At 57.7% G+C, this 19,084-nt stretch overlaps 1 protein-coding gene across 2 annotated transcripts; it reads left to right on the forward strand.

Moving 5' to 3' along the window:
- Window positions 1-546: 546 nt before the first annotated feature.
- NOS3 (nitric oxide synthase 3) lies at window positions 547-19,063 on the forward strand. 2 transcript variants are annotated; one of them, XM_058533183.1, is made up of 26 exons: window positions 547-719; window positions 2,087-2,189; window positions 2,531-2,679; window positions 2,899-3,061; window positions 4,428-4,519; window positions 4,606-4,747; window positions 5,025-5,164; window positions 5,269-5,443; window positions 5,985-6,086; window positions 6,702-6,896; window positions 7,020-7,093; window positions 7,294-7,438; window positions 7,671-7,775; window positions 10,448-10,515; window positions 10,862-10,978; window positions 11,083-11,257; window positions 13,024-13,156; window positions 13,281-13,359; window positions 13,488-13,675; window positions 14,244-14,416; window positions 14,937-15,147; window positions 15,232-15,319; window positions 16,633-16,754; window positions 17,585-17,733; window positions 18,147-18,341; window positions 18,467-19,063. In XM_058533183.1, exons 1-26 carry the CDS (start codon window positions 547-549, stop codon window positions 18,626-18,628), a joined length of 3,618 nt encoding a protein of 1,205 aa, XP_058389166.1. In that variant the 3' UTR covers window positions 18,629-19,063. The 2 variants fall into 2 exon arrangements, with proteins under 2 accessions (XP_058389166.1, XP_058389157.1); XM_058533174.1 differs by having other exon boundaries at window positions 14,937-15,319.
- Window positions 19,064-19,084: the final 21 nt, after the last annotated feature.

A 19,084-nucleotide genomic window follows, 5' to 3' on the forward strand; every position in this document is an offset into this window, starting at 1 on the left:
AAGGAGACAAGGACTCAAAGGCAGGGGTCCAGGAGCGCTTAGATGTAGGGAGGGTGGTGAAGGAGAGTGCCAGGGTGACCCTAGAGGTCCCTGTGGTCACTAAGAGTCTGGGAATCCCACCCTGCTGACACAGTGCTCTCCTTCCACCTGACCCCCCTGGACAAGGCCAGTAAGGGCCAGGTAGAAGGCCTCCCCTCTGGTCTGACCACAGAAGGGGCTTTCTGACTCTCTGTCCTTCCGCCCTGCCATTCCCCTGCACCCCAGCTCCTGCTCTCCAGCCCCCGGGCACCACCGGACACCTAGGTTCCCACTTATCAGCCCTAGTCCTTGGAGCGGAACCCAGGCGTCCGGCCCCCCACCCTCCCGGCTGGTGGCATGGAGCCGAGGCTTCAGAGCCTCCCAGCCGGCCTTGTTCCTGTCCCATTGTGTGTGGGGCAGGGGCGGGGCGAGGGCCAGCACCAGAGAGACCCCTCCCACTGCCCCCTCCCCTTCCTAAGGAAAAGGCCGGCGCTCTGCGCGGAGCAGCAGAGCTGAAGCGAAGCTGACATGGGCAACTTGAAGAGCGTGGGCCAGGAGCCTGGACCACCCTGCGGCCTGGGGCTGGGGCTGGGCCTTGGGCTGTGTGGCAAGCAGGGCCCAGCCTCCCCGGTGGCATCAGAGCCCAGCCGGGCACCCGCACCCACATCCGCACCCACACCCCTGCCTGCGCCAGACCACAGGTGAGGGACATGGGGGCTAGGAGCAGGTGGCAGGAGGGTCACAGCCTGAAGCCGGGGGCTCAGAAGGGCTGGAGCCTGCAGCCCAGCCAGGAGGGCCAGGTCACCAACGCAAAAGCGCTGTCACTGTGGACAGAACAGGATGGTCAGGGAGGCTCAGACAAGAGACCAGCATCAGGGCCAGCAGGCAACAGGTGGAAGTCGGGGGTAAGGGTGCCAGCTTACCAAGTTTGAATGGCTAGGGTTTGAATGCTGCTCTCCTGCCATGAGCTGTTTGACTTTGAGCAAGTTACTTAACCTCTCTGAGCTTCCATTTATATAAAATAGGGATATAGCAGTACTTACCCCATGGGATTGTTTTAAGTTTCTAGTTCATGGCAAGACTTCAACAAACAGCGATGATTATTTAACAGGAGAAGAAAGGAGCTGGGAAGGGTAGGAACAGGAGAGTGAGAAGATGGGGTCTCATGGAAGGGGGAGAGAGTTGGGCCAGGAGGCTCAGGCCCTGGGGTGGGAGGCTGAGAAGACAGAGCAGCTAGGCCCTTTTTCCCAGCTCCCGGCCCTCCTCCTAGTGGCCATCAACCCCAAAACCGACCCTGCAGCCCCAGCTCCCAGAAGGGCCTCCCTGGGCAGAGGTCCCTGGAGGGAGGAAGGATGAGCTGGGAGGCCAGGTGGGGTGCCAGGTTAGCAGGGCGGCTGAGGCTGCAGGCAGCTCCTCGGGGAAGGGCTCCACATAGGCACACCCGAGGCCTGAGTTCCTCCCTTCCTCCTGGCAGCTGGCCTGGCGGCTCTGGGAGGAAGTGATAAGGCCTCCGAGGCTTCCCTTCACACGATGGCCCCTGTCAGGAGGGGTGTGTGCGGGGAGGGAAATCAGGGCTGAGGAATCCCTGCTGGAGCTTCCCTCAGCACGGGCACGGGCTCCATCCCCTCAAGGTAAGGGCTCTTGCGACTTCAGGGGTTGGACACCCCATGTCCAGAGGAGGCGAGGTGGGTCCTGCACAGGGATGAAGACCAGCCTTGGGCCAGGGGCTCAGGGGTTCAGCGCCACAGCCCCGGCAACCCAGGATCTGGTGAGTATCAGCAGGCACAGGAGTCAGGGGGCCTGGGTAGAGAGGGGCCAAGCTCTACCTCTCCCGCCTCTGGCAGGATTCCTAACTTTTCTGAGCCTCAGGTCCCTCCTCTGTAAACAGAGATGCAAATACTGCTTCCCTCCCGAGGTGATTGTGAGGGCTGATGAGAGAAAATGTAAAAAAGCATATGGCAGGCAAGCAATAGATCATTGGGATTATTGATGCTGTCGGAGGGGTCTCAGGGGTACATCCAAAAGGAAGTACGCTCCTCCCCCATGACCCCACCCCGGCTCCCAACAGCCTTCCGCTTGCCCGGCCCCCGCAGGGGCCCAAGTTCCCTCGTGTGAAGAACTGGGAGGTGGGGAGCATCACCTACGACACGCTGAGTGCCCAGTCCCAGCAGGTAAGGCCCTGCCTCCCCAGCCCCTCAGAGTCAGAACGACTGAAGCCCATCCCCTCCTGAACCGGCCCCTCATCTCCAAAAAGAGGGCAGACTGGGAAGAACCAGGGGGGCTAAGGGACGTGCAGGGGTTTTTAGTGACTCTCAGCCTCCAGCCCCTGCCCTAAGTCCTGCCCTAACCCAGCCCAACCCCACCCCTGTTTCCAGTATCAGCCTGGGCCCTGAACCCATGCCTCCCAGCCCCTCTCTCCCTCTGCCCCCGACCCCCCAATCCCTGCACCCCGGCCTGGTCCTGACCTTTGTGCTTGCTGCTCTCTCCACCTCCGCCCCCCACCCCAACCCAGGATGGGCCCTGCACGCCAAGACGCTGCCTGGGCTCTCTGGTATTTCCACGGAAACTGCAGAGCCGGCCATCCCAGGGCCCTCTACCTCCTGAGCAGCTGCTGAGTCAGGCCAGGGACTTCATCAACCAGTACTATGGCTCCATCAAGAGGTGAGACCTCCCCACCCCAGCCCCACAGCCCACCTTGTCCTCTGCCCTGGGTCCTGTGGAGACCTAGAAACAGTGATCCCCTTCCCCGGGATCCACTCCCACCCCCCATCCTGACACCACGGGCCTGAGCTCAGCACCACCACCCTCCCCGCAACACTCACACAAAGCCTGGGGGTCCCCATCCCACACGACTTCCTGCTGCTCCCCTCTCCTCCCCAGGAGCGGCTCCCAGGCCCATGAGCAGCGGCTTCAGGAGGTGGAAGCTGAGGTGGCAGCCACAGGCACTTACCAGCTTCGGGAGAGCGAGCTGGTGTTCGGGGCCAAGCAGGCCTGGCGCAACGCTTCCCGCTGTGTGGGCCGGATCCAGTGGGGGAAGCTGCAGGTGTGGCTGGCTAGCAAGCACTCAGGAGGGGGCCAGGGGACACAACAGTGGGGAGAAGGGGTGCAGGCAGCTCCTAAGCCTTCCCTGGGGGGTCCCAAGCCTCAAGGAGATCCCTGCCCGTTCCCTTAGACACTGGTACCCCTGGGGAGTCCTCAGCCCAGTAGCTAACTCCTGGTTGGTAAGCCCCATAGAAATGCCTCAGCTGGGTGGAGGGAGAAACACCCAGGGGCACTGAGTTGGTGAGGATAGCTGAGCAGTGATCCCTGGAGGGTATTGTTGGAGTAAAAGGAGCAGCCTTCTGGAAAAGGCCCCTGCCTGCGTCTTCCACGTAGGCCTCGCCTACCCAGCCCAGACCCCTCACTTCAAACACACTGCTCCCTCCCAGTCTCCCAGTGCCTCAGCCCCACACCCACCTTCACACACCCACCACGTGACTCACAGCTAGCCTGGGTCACTGGAGCAGCCTGTGGCCCAGCACTAAGAGAAGCAAGCTGACCCACAAGGGAACTGAATCGGTGACCTTGGCCTCTTTGGCTGTAACTGGCCACCAAAGAATCTGGAATGAAGCCACATGCTCAGTAAATCCCAAAGGAGTCTCGAATAAAATAAGAACAATCCTATCTGACATGCATACTCCTTTAAGTTGTTCATAGTGTCAGCTCAACTTTGAACCCATCAGAGCTTCCATATTTGACTCTGCTCACTGCTACATCCCTCTCTTGGCCCCAGGCCAGCCACTGGCACCCCCTGCCTGGTCACTAACACAAGTCTCCTCCTCCCTCAAGCAGGAAAGAGACCTCCCCGCCTCCTGCTAGGGCCTCCACTCAGCCAGTCAAGATGGCTCCTCTTAGCATCAGAATGTCAGGACAGGCAGAGTCCCCGGAGGCCATCTAGCGTAGCCACCCCCCATCATCAATGTGCTCAAAGGGAGTTGGATGACTGGCTGGGGTCACCTGCCCTTGCTTGAGCCCCGTGGGTAATGCGGAACTCACCACCCACACCCCTAGGTTGTCTCCCTATCAGTTGATGCCCTTCCCCAGTCATCACTTTGGCAGTCACTGGGTCCCTCCTCTGTACCAGGTACCAAGTCACCTTCTATAGGAGTGGGGAGACGCCTCTAGCAAGGAGCTAAGGAGCAGACCAGGCTATGCCGGGTGTGTGGGGTGCAGCAGGAAGCGGTCAGTGCGGGTGCAAACAGTCAGAGAGGCTCCCCGGAGGAGAAGGAAGCATGGCTCACAGCGAGTGACACCCCCAGCATTTGAAGGCTGCCGACAAGGCCGCCCCTCCCTCCCCTGCCTCCTTACCTTCTCCTGGGGCTGGTCTCAAGACTCCCACCTCCCTCCTGTCCCCTATCTCGCTGGCTCAGGTGTTCGATGCCCGGGACTGCAGCTCTGCACAGGAGATGTTCACCTACATCTGTAACCACGTCAAGTACGCCACCAACCGGGGCAACCTCCGGTGAGTGCCCCAGCGCCGCGCGAGACCTGCCCCTCCTCCAGACAGCAGTGAGCTCGGGCTCTGACCAGCTCTTGTCCCCACGTCAGCTCAGCCATCACAGTGTTCCCCCAGCGTGCCGCGGGCCGCGGAGACTTCCGAATCTGGAACAGTCAACTGGTGCGCTACGCGGGCTACAGGCAGCAGGACGGCTCTGTGCGGGGGGACCCAGCCAATGTGGAGATCACTGAGGTGGGCCGGAGAGGCGGAGAAGGGGGAAGCCAGTCAGTGAGGGCTCTGGGATGAGGCATGGGGGTCCAGTCAAAGACCTGTCAGTGAGGCAGGAAGAGGGGACCTTCACTAAGATGAAGGATGGGAGATGCCAAAGAAGGAGGTCCCTGGGTGGGCATGGAGAGCCAGTCAATGAGGGATCCCTGAGAAGAAGGATGGGAGATGGCTAACGAAGGGGGTCCCTGAGGAGGTCATGAGGTTGGATCCTCAGACCCACCTTGGGCACTGCTCCCCGCAGCTCTGCATCCAGCACGGCTGGACCCCGGGAAATGGACGCTTTGACGTGCTGCCCCTGCTGCTCCAGGCCCCAGATGAACCCCCGGAACTCTTCACTCTGCCCCCCGAGCTGGTCCTCGAGGTGCCTCTGGAGCATCCCACGTGAGCACGAGAGGGACTGGGTCAAGTGGAGGAGGGGGCTGCCCAGGGGTAGCTAAGCAGGCAAGCCTCCAGACGGAACCTGATCCCATGCCCCGCGCCCCCAGGCTGGAGTGGTTCGCGGCCCTGGGCCTGCGCTGGTACGCGCTCCCGGCAGTGTCCAACATGCTGCTGGAAATCGGGGGCCTGGAGTTCCCGGCGGCCCCTTTCAGCGGCTGGTACATGAGCACTGAGATCGGCATGCGGAACCTGTGTGACCCTCACCGCTACAACATTCTGGAGGTGAGGGCCAGAGGATGGGAAGGGGACGCAGGGAGCTGCATGCCCCACCCCTTCCGGGGCTGATGTCTCTGACTCGCAAACAGATCCACAGAATGTGAGCAACTGGAGAATCTGGGGGATGTCAGGTCCTCCTAAACTAGAGCTCCGGAGGGCTCTGGAACCTCCAAGGTTGGGGCAAAGGGGTGTGTGTGCATGCGTGTGTATGTGAACATGTAGTTATTTTTCTGGGGATAGGATCTATACCCCTAAAGCTTTCATCAGATTCTCAAAGCAGACCTTGACCCAAAAAATGTTAGTTAAGACTCATTTTAGAGATGAGAAATTAAGGCCCAGGGCTGAGAAGTGACTAGCCCAGGGTCCCTATCTGCTCTGTGGTGCCTTGGCAGGCCAGAACCTGAACCAGTCCCAAAGTAGGCAGTCAGGCCACCAGATGGCCACCCACCCACCCTCACTCCTTCCCCTCACGAGTTTGAGACAGAGATGCTCTCCATCCACTCCCCACCGCCCTGTCCCTACCAATGTCATACACCCCTGCTCCCAGGATGTGGCCGTCTGCATGGACCTGGATACCCGGACGACCTCATCGCTGTGGAAAGATAAGGCAGCAGTGGAAATCAACTTGGCTGTGCTGCACAGCTACCAGGTGCACAGGCTCAGACTGGCCAGGAGGGCAAGAGGCTGGGGCTGGAAGAGAGGGAGGCACTTAGAAAGTGGGGCGGGACTTGGAAATAGCTGGAAGGAGTTCCACAGTCCAAGTGCCATGGGGCACGCTGGGCCTGCTGTTCTGGGGACACAGCACATACTATTCCAGGTGCTGCAAGATAGGGGCCTAGGGTGTGCCAGGAGCCAGGCTGATGAGCACATGCTCAGCACTTCTGGTCCCCAGGACATACTGGGTATTGCAGTTTGTGGGACACACTGGATTCTGGAAACTCTAATTCTAGGATGGAGGGCATTCTGAGCATTGCAGTTTGAGGAAACTAGTGCCCACTGAGTACTTCCATGGGGTCTCAGGAGTTTAGGTTATTTTGGTTTGGGGGGCAGGGCTTACAGATACTGGAGGCTGGAGCTGCTTTTGCACACTGAACCTCGAGCATGACTATGCATGCTGCAGTGAGGGGTGACACTGGGGTTTGGGGGAACATAGTATATATTAGGTTTGGGGTCACCATGGCACAGTGGAGTTTGGGGTGACAAGTAGTGGGGTCTGTAGGCTGAGCCTAAGCCCATCCCCTCCTCCCTTCCTCTCTCACCTCAGCTGGCCAAAGTGACCATTGTGGACCACCACGCCGCCACAGCCTCCTTCATGAAGCACCTAGAGAATGAGCAGAAAGCAAGGGGCGGCTGCCCTGCCGACTGGGCCTGGATTGTGCCCCCCATCTCAGGCAGCCTCACCCCTGTCTTCCATCAGGAGATGGTCAACTATGTCCTGTCCCCTGCCTTCCGCTACCAGGTGCCCACCCCAGTGGCTCTTGCCCACTGAGGCCAGCTCTAACTAAGAAGCCCCCAGGGGCCCTCTGACCTTCTGTTTTCTTTACTCACCTCCCCCTCCGCTCCCCCCATCACTCTCCTGCAGCCAGACCCCTGGAAGGGGAGTGCAGCCAAGGGCACGGGCCTCACCAGGAAGAAGACCTTTAAGGAAGTGGCCAAGTAGGTGCCCTAGGAGTGCTGCCCTTCCCCCACCCCCAGGGGACCAGCCCCTGCCAGTCTGGGCCGGTGGGAAGGTACATCACCCTCCACACCCACCATCCAGTGCCCCAAGACCATGCTGTGATGGGGTCCAGACAGTGCGCCTTGGGAGGTCCCATCTCTGTGTGCCTGGGACCCCCTCACCCCACCCTCACCCACAGTGCGGTCAAGATCTCTGCCTCCCTCATGGGCACCGTGATGGCGAAGAGAGTGAAGGCGACAATCCTGTATGGCTCCGAGACCGGCCGGGCCCAGAGCTACGCACAGCAGCTAGGGAGGCTCTTCCGGAAGGCTTTTGACCCCCGGGTAGGACTGAGCCAGAGAAGCAGGGATCTGGAAAGAGGGAGGGCTGCTCGCATCTTCAGACGTGCCCGGGAGGACAGGAGAGGGTCATAGTCAGGGCCCGTGGGGGACATGGAAACCACAAGGAGTCAGGGACCAAGTCAAGCCTGAATTTGCCCTGCCAGGGAAGGCCAGAGAGAGAAGGACCAGGGCAGCAGGCCTGAGTCCCAGACGTGTGTCTCTTCCTCGCCCACAGGTCCTGTGCATGGATGAGTATGATGTGGTGTCCCTTGAGCATGAGACGCTGGTGCTGGTGGTGACCAGCACATTTGGGAATGGGGATCCACCAGAGAATGGAGAGGTGAGGCCTGCCAGGAAAGGGGCCACTGGGAATGAGGGGAGACTCAAAATGGAGTGGCTGGGCAGGAAGCCCCCACCCCATGTTGGAAAGTGGAGAGGCCATGAGAGTGTCCCCAAGAGTGGGAGCATGGACCTTCCACTGGGACCCGTGAGCATGTACAAGCCACACTCCAGGCCCACCCATGTGGCTGCCCCGCAAGCACGCACATCTGCTTCACTGTGTACCCAAGTCACTCCATTATCAATGCCAGTTTTTAGTACGTGGCAGGCACTTCTTGGCTGGCCAACGAGGTTGGACTGCTCTAGGGCATTGACAAATGAGAAAAACAGGAACACTCCACTTAATACACAATTTCAGCTTTTTCTTTTCTTCTTTTCTTAACAAAAGAAAAGAGCACTCAGATGCCAACGGAGATTAGGTAACTTCACTTTCTGAACAAATCTTTAAAGAAAAGATGAGAATACCAGCATTCAATCCTTTGTTGTTACCCATTATCTTTCAAGCTTCTCTGCTGGTGCCCTTATCTGTTTCGGCTTCTAGGTGACAAACGCTTCCTGAGCACTAAGTACTCCAAGGTGGAATTCTGTAAAACTTCTCCCCTGCCTTGCTGCCCACTTCAGCCCTCATTCTGATCTGCCTTTTAAAGAAAAATAGAATCACTTTTTTTTAGTAAAAAAGTAGTATTTACACCCATCTGACCCACAACCCTACCAAGATAAGAACATTTCCATCACCTAGACAGTCTTCTTGTCAATTCCCCAAGTCAATCCCCTTCCCAGCTAATCTCCCTACCAAAAGCCACCACCATTCTCCTTTCTGTCACCTGGGTGAGTTTCGCCCGCCCTAGGAGGTCATACGGAGGGGAGCACAGTGTGCTGGCTTGTTTCACTCAGCCTGCTTTGAGTGATTCAGTAGTTCGTTCCTTCCTACCGCTGAGAGCACTCATTGTGTGAATACACCCGGGCTGTTTCTCCATGCTGCTGTTGATGGACACTTGGGCTATTTCCAGTGTTTGGCTGTTATGAATAAAGCTACTATGAACATTCTTGTACTAGGCTTTTGTGGGCTTATGTTCTCATTTCTCTTGGATAAACACCTAGGAGTAGAACTGCTACTCAGCGGGTAGATGTATAACTTTTTTTTATGAAACTGCCAAACAGTCAAACAGATTGAACTGTGCCTTTAAGTTCTGTGCACTTCAATGTATGTAAATTTTACCTCAAATTTTTACAAATGGAGCAAACCTAGGACTATGCCCTACAGAAAATGGGGTATATTCATTAAAGACAGGAACAAGAATATTTATAGCAGCATTGTTCATAATACTCCCACACTGGAAACAATTCAAGTGACTATCAACAGTAGACCGAATAAACACATTGTAGTCTATTCAAATGCGATGCAGCTATGAAGGTGAACGAATTGCAACCATATACAATACACTCTGATCTCAAAACATCAGGTAGAAGGAAAGAAGCCAGACACAAAAGAATCAGACCACAGGATTCACTTTGTATCAAGTTCAGAAAAAGGCGAAACTACTGAGAGTGGTTGCTTACCCCGGGGGTCAAGCAGGGTGGTGGTGACTGGGAGGGGGCATCAAGGTGACTTCCAGGATGCTGGTGATGTTACTTGATGGGATGCTGATTACACAGGTAGGTTCAGTTTGTGAAATCTATAAAGCTGTACATTTATGCTCTGTGTGCTTTTCTGTATGTTGCACTTCAACAAAATGTCCAAAGAATAAAATTAAGGCAGTACATGCTAATTACAGCGAACCTGTAGACCCTGCACCCAAATGCATCCACAGTCAACACCGAGATGCTCTGGCCTTGCCGCATTCTGTTTTTTCCTGTATGAAGGTTGTTCCACGTAGTTCTAAGCTGTTTTCATGGGAGCATATGAGGCAGCGCAGCCTTGTAGAAGGTGTCGGTGCCACAAGTGATCAGGGCAATGCAGGGAGACTGAGAGCTGTTTTCCACCTATCAAACTGGCTAAAATATTAAGGACTGGTCACATCCAGTGTTGACAGAAGGGAGGAAAGAGCACTTCTCTGCCCCGATGCTGGAGGACGGTCTGACTGCCCCATTAGGCTTTTGAATCCTCTCACTCGACGATTCCACTGCTAAGGACTACCCTACTGACATAAGCAAAAGAGGGAGCAGGCACTGATGAGTGTAGGATAGCATTGTTCATGGACCACCCAAATGTCCTCAGTCAGAGGGAAGTCTCATACACGATGGTACATACAAATGATAGGATACTCCGTAGCCATTCAAAAGAATGAGGTCAGCCTTAGTGTGTTGACCTGGAAGGACATCCATGACAGCTCATTGATAAAAAGCAGGTAAGTATAGCATAGTCTCATTTTTACTTTTTAAAAATACTACAAATACAGATATGTATGTAAGTACAATGAAAAGACTAGAAAGTTAGACACCTGCCTGTAGTGCACGCCTTGTGAGCCGAGACTGGAGGGAAGATAAAAGATTTTCTCTTTTATTACTTTACATGCCTCTGTAATGTTTTCAGAAAGCCAATACCTCTTTTGAAATTTTCAAAACAAATTAAAAGTTACAAATAATAATACTAAGGCCCAGCCTAGTACAGTTTTAAACTTCTGTATAATTTGAAATAAAACTAACTATGCCGCCCACACTTCCCCTTGCCAGAGTTTTGCTGCAGCCCTGATGGAGATGTCGGGCCCCTACAACAGCTCCCCTCGGCCAGAGCAGCACAAGTGAGTGGGCATTTGGAGAGTTCGCCCTCTGTGTCTCAACAAGCCAGAGGACAGGTGTGGGGAGGCCTGGGCTCCCACCCCAGCCAGGAAGCCCTCCTTCCTCTGACCCACCATCACAGCCCCCAGGGCTCTAAGGGCCGTCAGTCCTGAGGTCTCCTTCAGAGAGGGGAGAGGAGGCAGAGCAGGGCCTGGAGGCCTGGAGACCCCCAAGGATGCGAAGCCAAGCCCAGGGGCAGGGCCTTTCCTGCCCCAGGTGCAGAGCCCCTGAAGCTGTCCCCTGGCTGTCTGCGGCTGCGTCATGTCTTCAGTTCCCTGTGACACCGCTGTCTTTGTCCTCTCTTGCCAGGAGTTACAAAATCCGCTTCAACAGCCTCTCCTGTTCAGACCCACTGGTGTCTTCCTGGCGGCGGAAGAGAAAGGAATCCAGTAACACAGACAGCGCAGGGGCACTGGGGACCCTCAGGTCTGGGGACCTCAGCGAGGGGAGGGGTGCCAGGATGGCAAGCTGCATGGACACACATGGGCTGGGACAGGGGTGGGCTCCAGTGACAGCTCCCTGCACCCCAGGTTCTGTGTGTTCGGGCTGGGCTCCCGGGCATACCCCCACTTCTGCGCCTTTGCTCGTGCGGTGGACACACGGCTGGAAGAGCTAGGTGGGGAGCGGCTCCTGCAGCTGGGCCAGGGCGACGAGCTGTGCGGCCAGGAAGAGGCCTTCCGCGGCTGGGCCCAGGCCGCTTTCCAGGTGAGCCCCTGGGCCTGTCCTGACATCCGACCCCTGCCACCTCTTACTGACTCACTCCAGCCTGGACACCTCCCCCCTAGACCTGCAATACTGAGGCTGGGGGCCTCACTGCTGCCCTGATTCTGTTTGGTTCTCTAGTCCCTTCCTGTTTCTTCCAAAATCCACCATCATTTTGCCACTGCACAGCCAGCTCTCTGGCTGTCCTGAGTAGTGGACGACATGGCCCTAACGACATGGCCCTAATAACATGGCAGGTGGATGGCAGGCAGGAGCCTCAGTCAGGCAGAGGCTGGGCCCCCTGAGTGGGCGCACAGAGGGGTGCAGGGCAGGGCCTCCTGCCCAGGGCCGGCAGGATGGAGGGAGAAGGAAGGATCAAGGATGGGTTAGACAGAGGCGAGGGCTAAAGCTGAGGCCAGCACAGAAACTACAGGAAGTCAGAGGCCGGACAGGCTTGGGGTGGTGCCTGGACTGGAGGGGACTGTAAGGAGGGGCGGCTGCTAGGGCTGTGACTTTTTAAGCCTGGGCTTCCTCCGGAGGCAGCTCTGCCCGGTCCGGGGATTATGCCTGGAGCTGAATAGGGGTCCTTCTCCCAGTCCAGACCCCGTCCGGGGCAGCACCGGCCCCGCCAGGGTTCTGAGGCTTGAGCTCAGCAGGTCTGGACGGACGGAGAAGAGGGCATGCTAGGGGGTGGGCAGGGGAGGGCCACCTGGCCCAGGTGGAGGGTTTACTGGGGAGAAGGGGGAATGGAAAACAAGACTAAAGAATCTAGACCAAGAAAAGCGTCTGGAAGTTAGGAGCTGATGAAAGAAGGGAGGACCCAACATGAAGTTTAGGGGTACCACTCTGGGGGCTCAGGGTCAACTGGAGGAGCATCCAGCTAGAAGCAGGAAGACTCTGAGCTAACCAGGGTGGTAGCAGTGGAGGTAGGAAGGAAGGGAGGGGGCCAAGAAAGGAAGGAAGAGATATAAGCCTTTACACACACAAAAGAGATTAACAGGTCTGGTGATGGGGTGGGAGGGGAGGGAGCAGCCAATCGTGGATGAGCCCTGCATTTCAAGCTGGGTACTGGCCTAGCAGTGTGCCAGACTTGCTCCTGAGTAGAAACATAGGATCCACCCCTCGCAGGGATCCTGCCCCAGGGACCGCCTCCAGCCCCCTGTGTGCAGTGTAGGGGAGGACAGACCAGCCATAGACCCCTCCCACAGCCACCTGAATTGGGTGTCCCACTCCAGCAGCACTTAAGGGCTTTACATAAAGTATCTCATTTAATCTTCACCTGAACCTAATGAGATGTAAAGAAGGGGAAACTGAGGCATGTAAAAACTAAGTACAGGAGTCAGAATTTGAATGCAGGTCTGAATGCACAGGCGCATTCACTGAGTGCCACTGTGTGCCAAGCACCGTGCTCCCCGGGACACGAGATTAACACGTGCCAGATCGAGTAACTAGTGGGTGTGACACAGATAAATAGGTGCAAAAGGGGGCTAGTGCAGCAGCGAAGCCCTGACACAGGCAGAAAAATAAGGTGCTGTCAGCCTCAGCCTCCGTTTCAATCCCATTCTCCCTCCTGCCACTGGGGCTGCTGATCACAGATGAGCAACTCCCGCTCCTGGGCCCCTCCACTCCTGTAGCCCCAAGAATGGAGGTGGTGACTGGGGACCCAACAGGCCCAGCTCAACCTCCCATATCAGCCCTCGTGAGCTCCTCACTGCTTGGGCCCTCCCTGGTGGCCCGAGGTCCTTGGCCCTCACCACCTTGCCCCTCAGGCCTCCTGTGAGACTTTCTGCGTGGGTGAGGACGCCAAGGCCGCCGCCCAGGACATATTCAGCCCCAAACGGAGCTGGAAGCGCCAGAGGTACCGGCTGAGCACCCAGACTGAGGGCCTCCAGCTGCTGCCAGGTGCGGCCCTGACCTCGCCCTGACCCTGCTGGCCCTCGAGGTTCCCTAGGGTCCCAGGAAGAACTCTCGTGGGGGCAGGGGGGGCAGTCCCTGGCTCAGTCTTAGTCTCATTTGCCCTCTCCAGGCCTGATCCACGTGCACCGGCGGAAGATGTTCCAGGCTACAGTCCTCTCAGTGGAAAACCTGCAAAGCAGCAAGTCCACGTGAGGAGGACCACACCCCCACCTGTCCCCGCCCCTCCTTCCCCAGACCACTGCACCCTCCTCTCACATCCTGTTTTCCTCCTCCCCATGCCCTGCCCCCTGTAACTGCCCCTTCTCCCTACCCCCAGCCGGGCCACAATCCTGGTGCGCCTGGACGCTGGAGGCCAGGAGGGGCTTCAGTACCAGCCAGGGGACCACATAGGCATCTGCCCACCCAACCGGCCCGGCCTCGTGGAGGCGCTGCTGAGCCGTGTGGAGGACCCGCCGCCAGCAGGCGAGCCCGTGGCAGTGGAACAGCTGGAGAAGGGCAGCCCTGGTGAGGAGCCGTGGTCTGGGGCACAACAGTGGGAACCTGCTCCATCCTCCCGGCCCCAGGGTCCCCTCGGGCGCATGGCCTATCAGAGGGCTGCCACCTCTGCTCGCAGCCAGCCCAACTGCCCCTAGAGTGGCTGTGCTGCCTCCTGCCAGGCTGGCCTTGTTGCTGGATGGTCCACACATGTGGCTCCTTTCTCAGAAACCACCCACACATCCCCAAAAAGCTGTCCCTCCCTCTGGGCTCCTCCCAAAGGCTCCCCTTGGCAGCGTAGCCTGCCCTGTAGCTGGCATGGGGTCTACCTTCTGCTGCACCACTGCCTGGGGTTAAAATAAGTTGGTTGGGGGAGAGGCAGAGGAGCCCATACCAACCCAAACCAGCCAGGGACCTCCAAACCCACACACAGGGGCTGCCCAGACAGGCCCACCACTGCTATTCAAGGGCAAGGGCTCCGACAAAACGCCATGAGGCATGGGCAGTCCCCATGTACCCCCCAAGAAGCAATCACCACACCAGACAATGCAATTCTGGCTGGCCCCTTCCTCAGAGCTCCCCTGTGCACCACCCCCAGGTGGCCCTCCCCGCAGCTGGGTGCGGGACCCCCGGCTGCCCCCGTGCACGCTGCGCCAGGCTCTCACCTTCTTCCTGGACATCACTTCCCCGCCCAGCCCTCAACTCCTTCGACTGCTCAGCACCCTGGCCGAAGAGCCCAGCGAACAACAGGAGCTTGAGACCCTCAGCCAGGTTGGGGGCCACCCCAGTGGGAAGCAGGGGCTAGTGGGGCAGAACAAGCTGGGGAAGGGAAGCCCACCTGGCAAACGTGTACTGGGGCTTTAAGACCCAGCTCCAGTCACTCATTCATCTCTGACTCTCAAGGTCTTAAAGAGCCAGGCACAGAGAAGTGTTGCCCTGAATTGAGGAGGGAGAAATCCCAAGGAGGCTCAGCTTGGGAGGGGTCAAGAAGGGAGGTCAGGGCCAGCCCGGTGGCACAAGCAGTTAAGTGCTCGCGCTCCGCTGCGGCAGGCCCGGGTTCACCGGTTCGAATCCCAGGCGCAGACCAATGCACCGCTTGTCAAGCCATGCTGTGGCGGCGTCCCATATAAAGTGGAGGAAGATGGGCAGAGATGTTAGCCCAGGGCCAGTCTTCCTCAGCAAAAACAGGAGGACTGGCAGATGTTAGCTCAGGGCCGATCTTCCTCACAAAAAAAAAAAGGGAGGTCAGCAGGCAGGGCTGGGAGATCCCATTGCACCATGCCCCCCACAGGACCCCCGGCGCTATGAGGAGTGGAAGTGGTTCCGCTGCCCCACGCTGCTGGAGGTGCTGGAGCAGTTTCCATCGGTGGCACTGCCGGCCCCCCTGCTCCTCACCCAGCTGCCCCTGCTCCAGCCCCGGTACTACTCCGTCAGCTCAGCCCCCAGCGCCCACCCCGGAGAAATCCACCTCACAGTAGCCGTGCTGGCATACAGGACCCAGGGTGAGGCTGCGGGGACAGGGCCAGGGCCACACAGTGAGCCCGGGATGGGCCCCTCACTGACCCCTTCTCCTCCCCAATCCCTAGATGGGCTGGGCCCCCTGCACTACGGAGTCTGTTCCACATGGCTGAGCCAACTCAAGGCCGGAGACCCTGTGCCCTGCTTCATCAGGGGGTAAGTGAGCACTGTTGGGGATGGAGGCAGGAGGGGCATCAAGAAGTGTCTCTCCAAGCAGGGGTGGACAAAGTGCCACATGGATGGCCAGGGACAGACAGAGGAATCGGTGGGCAGTTACACAGAGTTAGGGTGGAAGCTTTGGTGAGGGGCAGGATTGGGAGCGGGGAGGACCTACTTAATACATCAAGGATAGGGTGTCCAGTTAAACCACTTCAGAACTTTGGCTAAGCTTCAGGCCTTTCACTAATTTGGATTTAGGGTCCTGCCCTGAAACTACAGCTTCCAGAGACAGGGCTGGGATTAGATCAGCAGACCCTGTTGCTTTTAGAAGGGGTACTGTGTTCCTCACTACATCCTTGGGGTCAGTGTGACGTTGGGAGGCCTGGCACCTGGGAACTGTGCCCTGTTCAAGAACAAGGCCCCACGTAGTCCGGGGAGAACTAGTTAGATTACCATAGTGTCACTGAGGACTCAAAGAAGGTGAAGGATCTCAGAACACACTTCCCTCATGCTGTGTTCAGAAGTCTTGTCCCATCCAGCAGCCAGGAGCCGAAAGCCTCAGGTGGGCCTAAGAAGAGTTCCCAGGACGGCACTAGCTAGGCCCAGTGACCCAAATCCATCCAGGAGGCTAAATTACAAATAAGCTGTACTGGGCCTGGCCCAGTGGCGTAGCAGTTAAGTGCACGCCACTTTGGTGGCCCGAGAGTTCGCAGGTTCACAGGTTCGGATCCTGGGCATGCACCCACGCACCGCTTGTCAAGCCATGCTGTGGCGGCATCCCATATAAAGCAGAGGAAGATGGGCATGGATGTTAGCCCATGGCCAATCTTCCTCAGCAAAAAGAGGAGGACTGGCATCAGATGTTAGCTCGGGGCTGATCTTCCTCACACACACAAAAAAAAAACAAATAAGCTGTACCAATCTAATGAATACAAACCAAATACCAATATTGAGGATGATTTAAAATTAACACACTCCATGAACCCATTATGAACCAAAAGACTGTCCTTCCCTTCCCTATATTTCAAAATCTCCTAAACTTAGACGTCAAACCTTCTTCAAATAGAACTATATTTCCTTTGACCCATCCTCCAGAGACGACAGGTCCAGGGAGTTTCTGCCTGCAAGCAGAGTTCTTTTAATAAACACATCGTGCTTACTATGAACTAGGTGCTGTCATAAACACATGACAAGTATTAACTCATTTTCAGTGAAGCTGGGTTCTCCCCTCTCCACCATGCCAGCCACCGAGGTTGGTAAGAACAGGGGCTGGAGAAGCAAAGGGAGCCTTACGAGTGTCTCTCGGCCAGGGCACCCTCCTTCCGGCTGCCTCTGGATCCCAGCTTACCCTGCATCCTGGTGGGCCCCGGCACCGGGATCGCCCCCTTCCGGGGATTTTGGCAGGAGCGGCTACACGACATTGAGAGCAAAGGTGAGGCTGGGGGCCAAGGGAATGACCAGAAGGCAGGAGGGAGTCACACAACCTAGGGACAAAGGGGCAGGGCCTGGAAGGCAGGAACCAGGTAGGAAAGAGGGCAAGGAACCAGGGTCACAAAGGTGAAAAGAAGCTTATTAGACCAAGGGAAGGGGGAGGGCCTAGTGACAAGGGCAGAGCCCTGCTGGTCTGACTTCCTGGTGCCGGGCACAAAGTAGGTGTTGGATGGGACTAAGGACAAAGGGACAAGGGGAATTGGAAGTCTGGAGAGGATGGGGCTGGAACACAGAAGACAGAAATGCCCCAGGTGGACTCTGGACTGTGCCAGAGCTCAACTAGGTGTGTCCAAGACCCAAGGAAGCTACAGGGTGTTCAGGTTGGGCATGGGGTGTGCAGGGCAGCTGGTAAATCAAAAGAAGGGGGCTGGACAGAGAGAAAGGTAGATGTGTGGGAGCTGAAGGAGGGGGAGAATACCGGGTTGGAGCAGGGAAGAGGCTAGATAGAGTCCAGAACTGCAGTGTTAGACAGTGCAAAGGGCGTGGCATCCTGAGTCAGAGGCCCCATGTCCCAGTGCAGCGCCACCTCTGGTCATTCCACCCGAGGGAAGTCACCATCTCCTGTGAGCTTGGGCTTCTTCTCTGTAAATCAGGGTCAGGCTTTCTCTGTGAAAGCATCCTGCACTCTCCTAGAGACCAAAAAGCCAAGAGTGCTTAATTCTGCCCGAAAGGCGCGGGCTGTCAGCCCAGGGCGAGGGTAGCGAGTCGGAGGGGTCGCTGGGGCTGCGGTCCCCGGGAAGGGGCTCTCCCAAACCGCACTGCTGCTTGCAGGGCTGCAGCCTGCCCCCATGACCTTGGTGTTTGGCTGCCGATGCTCCCAGCTCGACCACCTCTACCGCGACGAGGTGCAGGATGCCCAGCAACGCGGGGTATTTGGCCGCGTCCTCACCGCCTTCTCCCGAGAGCCCGACAGCCCTAAGGTGCGGGCCTCTGAGGGCGGGGATAACCTGAAGCTAGGGAAAGGGAGAAGGACCGACGTGCGCTCCAGCGGGGCGCACAGGCCCAGGCCCGGCCCCTCAGTTCCCACCCAGCAGCACTCAGGCACCCGGGCCCACTCGGCCCCACCCGCGTGCCCAAAGCCCCTTTTGGTCTCACCCATTCTCACCAAGCCCAGCCCCTTGCTTGGCTCCGCCTCTCTAGACCCCATCCCTGCGCACTTAGGCCCCACCTGGTCCACCAGGAATATTTTCACATCTAGGGCTTGCCCTCCTCGCCAGGGCCCACCCTCCTCTCTCTTCTCCTCTCCTCCCTTCCTCTCCCCTCCCCTCCTCTCCTCTCCCTCTCCTCCCGTCCCGCGCCCCCAGGACACGTCCCTAACCCCGCCTCCTCTCAGACCTACGTGCAGGACATCCTGCGGACGGAGCTGGCTGCTGAGGTGCACCGCGTGCTGTGCCTCGAAAGGGGGCACATGTTTGTCTGCGGCGATGTCACCATGGCAACCAGCGTCCTGCAGACGGTGCAACGCATCCTGGCCACGGAGGGCGACATGGAGCTGGACGAGGCCGGCGACGTCATCGGCGTGCTGCGGGTGCGGAGGTGGTGGTCCCGGGGCGGGGCGGGGCCCTATCGTAGAGGGGCGGAGCCCTGGGGGCGGGGCCCGCTCCGGTGCGGATCTCCGACTAGGGTTCTGATCCGCTACCCTCTTTCCCGCAGGATCAGCAACGCTATCATGAGGACATTTTCGGGCTCACGCTGCGCACCCAGGAGGTGACAAGCCGCATACGCACCCAGAGCTTTTCCTTGCAGGAGCGGCATCTGCAGGGTACAGTGCCCTGGTCGTTCGACCTGCCCGGCCAAGACACCTCCTGCCCCTGAGAGCCCTCCTGCTTTCTACCCCAGTCCCGGAGAGGGGTCGTCAGTCCACTCTGGCTCTGCCGCTCCCCTGTCGGCATGACCAGGACCAGCCACCACCCCTTCTCTCCCCTCGTCTGTCCAGAGTCTGCCGAGACTCGCCTTATTCCTGGGAATGAGCGAATGTCCCTTTCTCTCTCTAGGCCCCTTCCCTTACCCCCGTCTGACTAAATCTGGAAGGCCCCTCCCAGCAGTGGTATTCCAGGGCCCACTGTCACCCCTTTCGTGTTCTTTAGGTGAATTTTAAATCCCCTTACCTCTCTCAGGACTATCTTATCTTGACACCTAATCTCTAAATGATTCAAATATTTATTATTGAAGATTCACCATGAGACTGGACCAGATGCTATGAGAGCTACTAAGATGCCTAACCCAGCCCCTGTCGATTAAAATTATAGAATGACAAGCTTTGTCTTTTAA

The sequence above is a fragment of the Diceros bicornis genome, chromosome 3 (assembly GCF_020826845.1).
Source record: "Diceros bicornis minor isolate mBicDic1 chromosome 3, mDicBic1.mat.cur, whole genome shotgun sequence".
In the NCBI taxonomy this organism is placed as follows: Eukaryota; Metazoa; Chordata; class Mammalia; order Perissodactyla; family Rhinocerotidae; genus Diceros; species Diceros bicornis.

Bases quoted from the DNA above. Each gene is read 5' to 3' on its own strand.
- NOS3 (XM_058533174.1), top strand. From the start codon at position 547: ATGGGCAACTTGAAGAGCGTGGGCCAGGAGCCTGGACCACCCTGCGGC. The intron at 5,444-5,984 runs GTGAGGGCCAGA...CCCTGCTCCCAG, and splicing joins ACCGCTACAACATTCTGGAG to GATGTGGCCGTCTGCATGGA. The intron at 11,258-13,023 runs GTGAGCCCCTGG...CTTGCCCCTCAG, and splicing joins GGGCCCAGGCCGCTTTCCAG to GCCTCCTGTGAGACTTTCTG.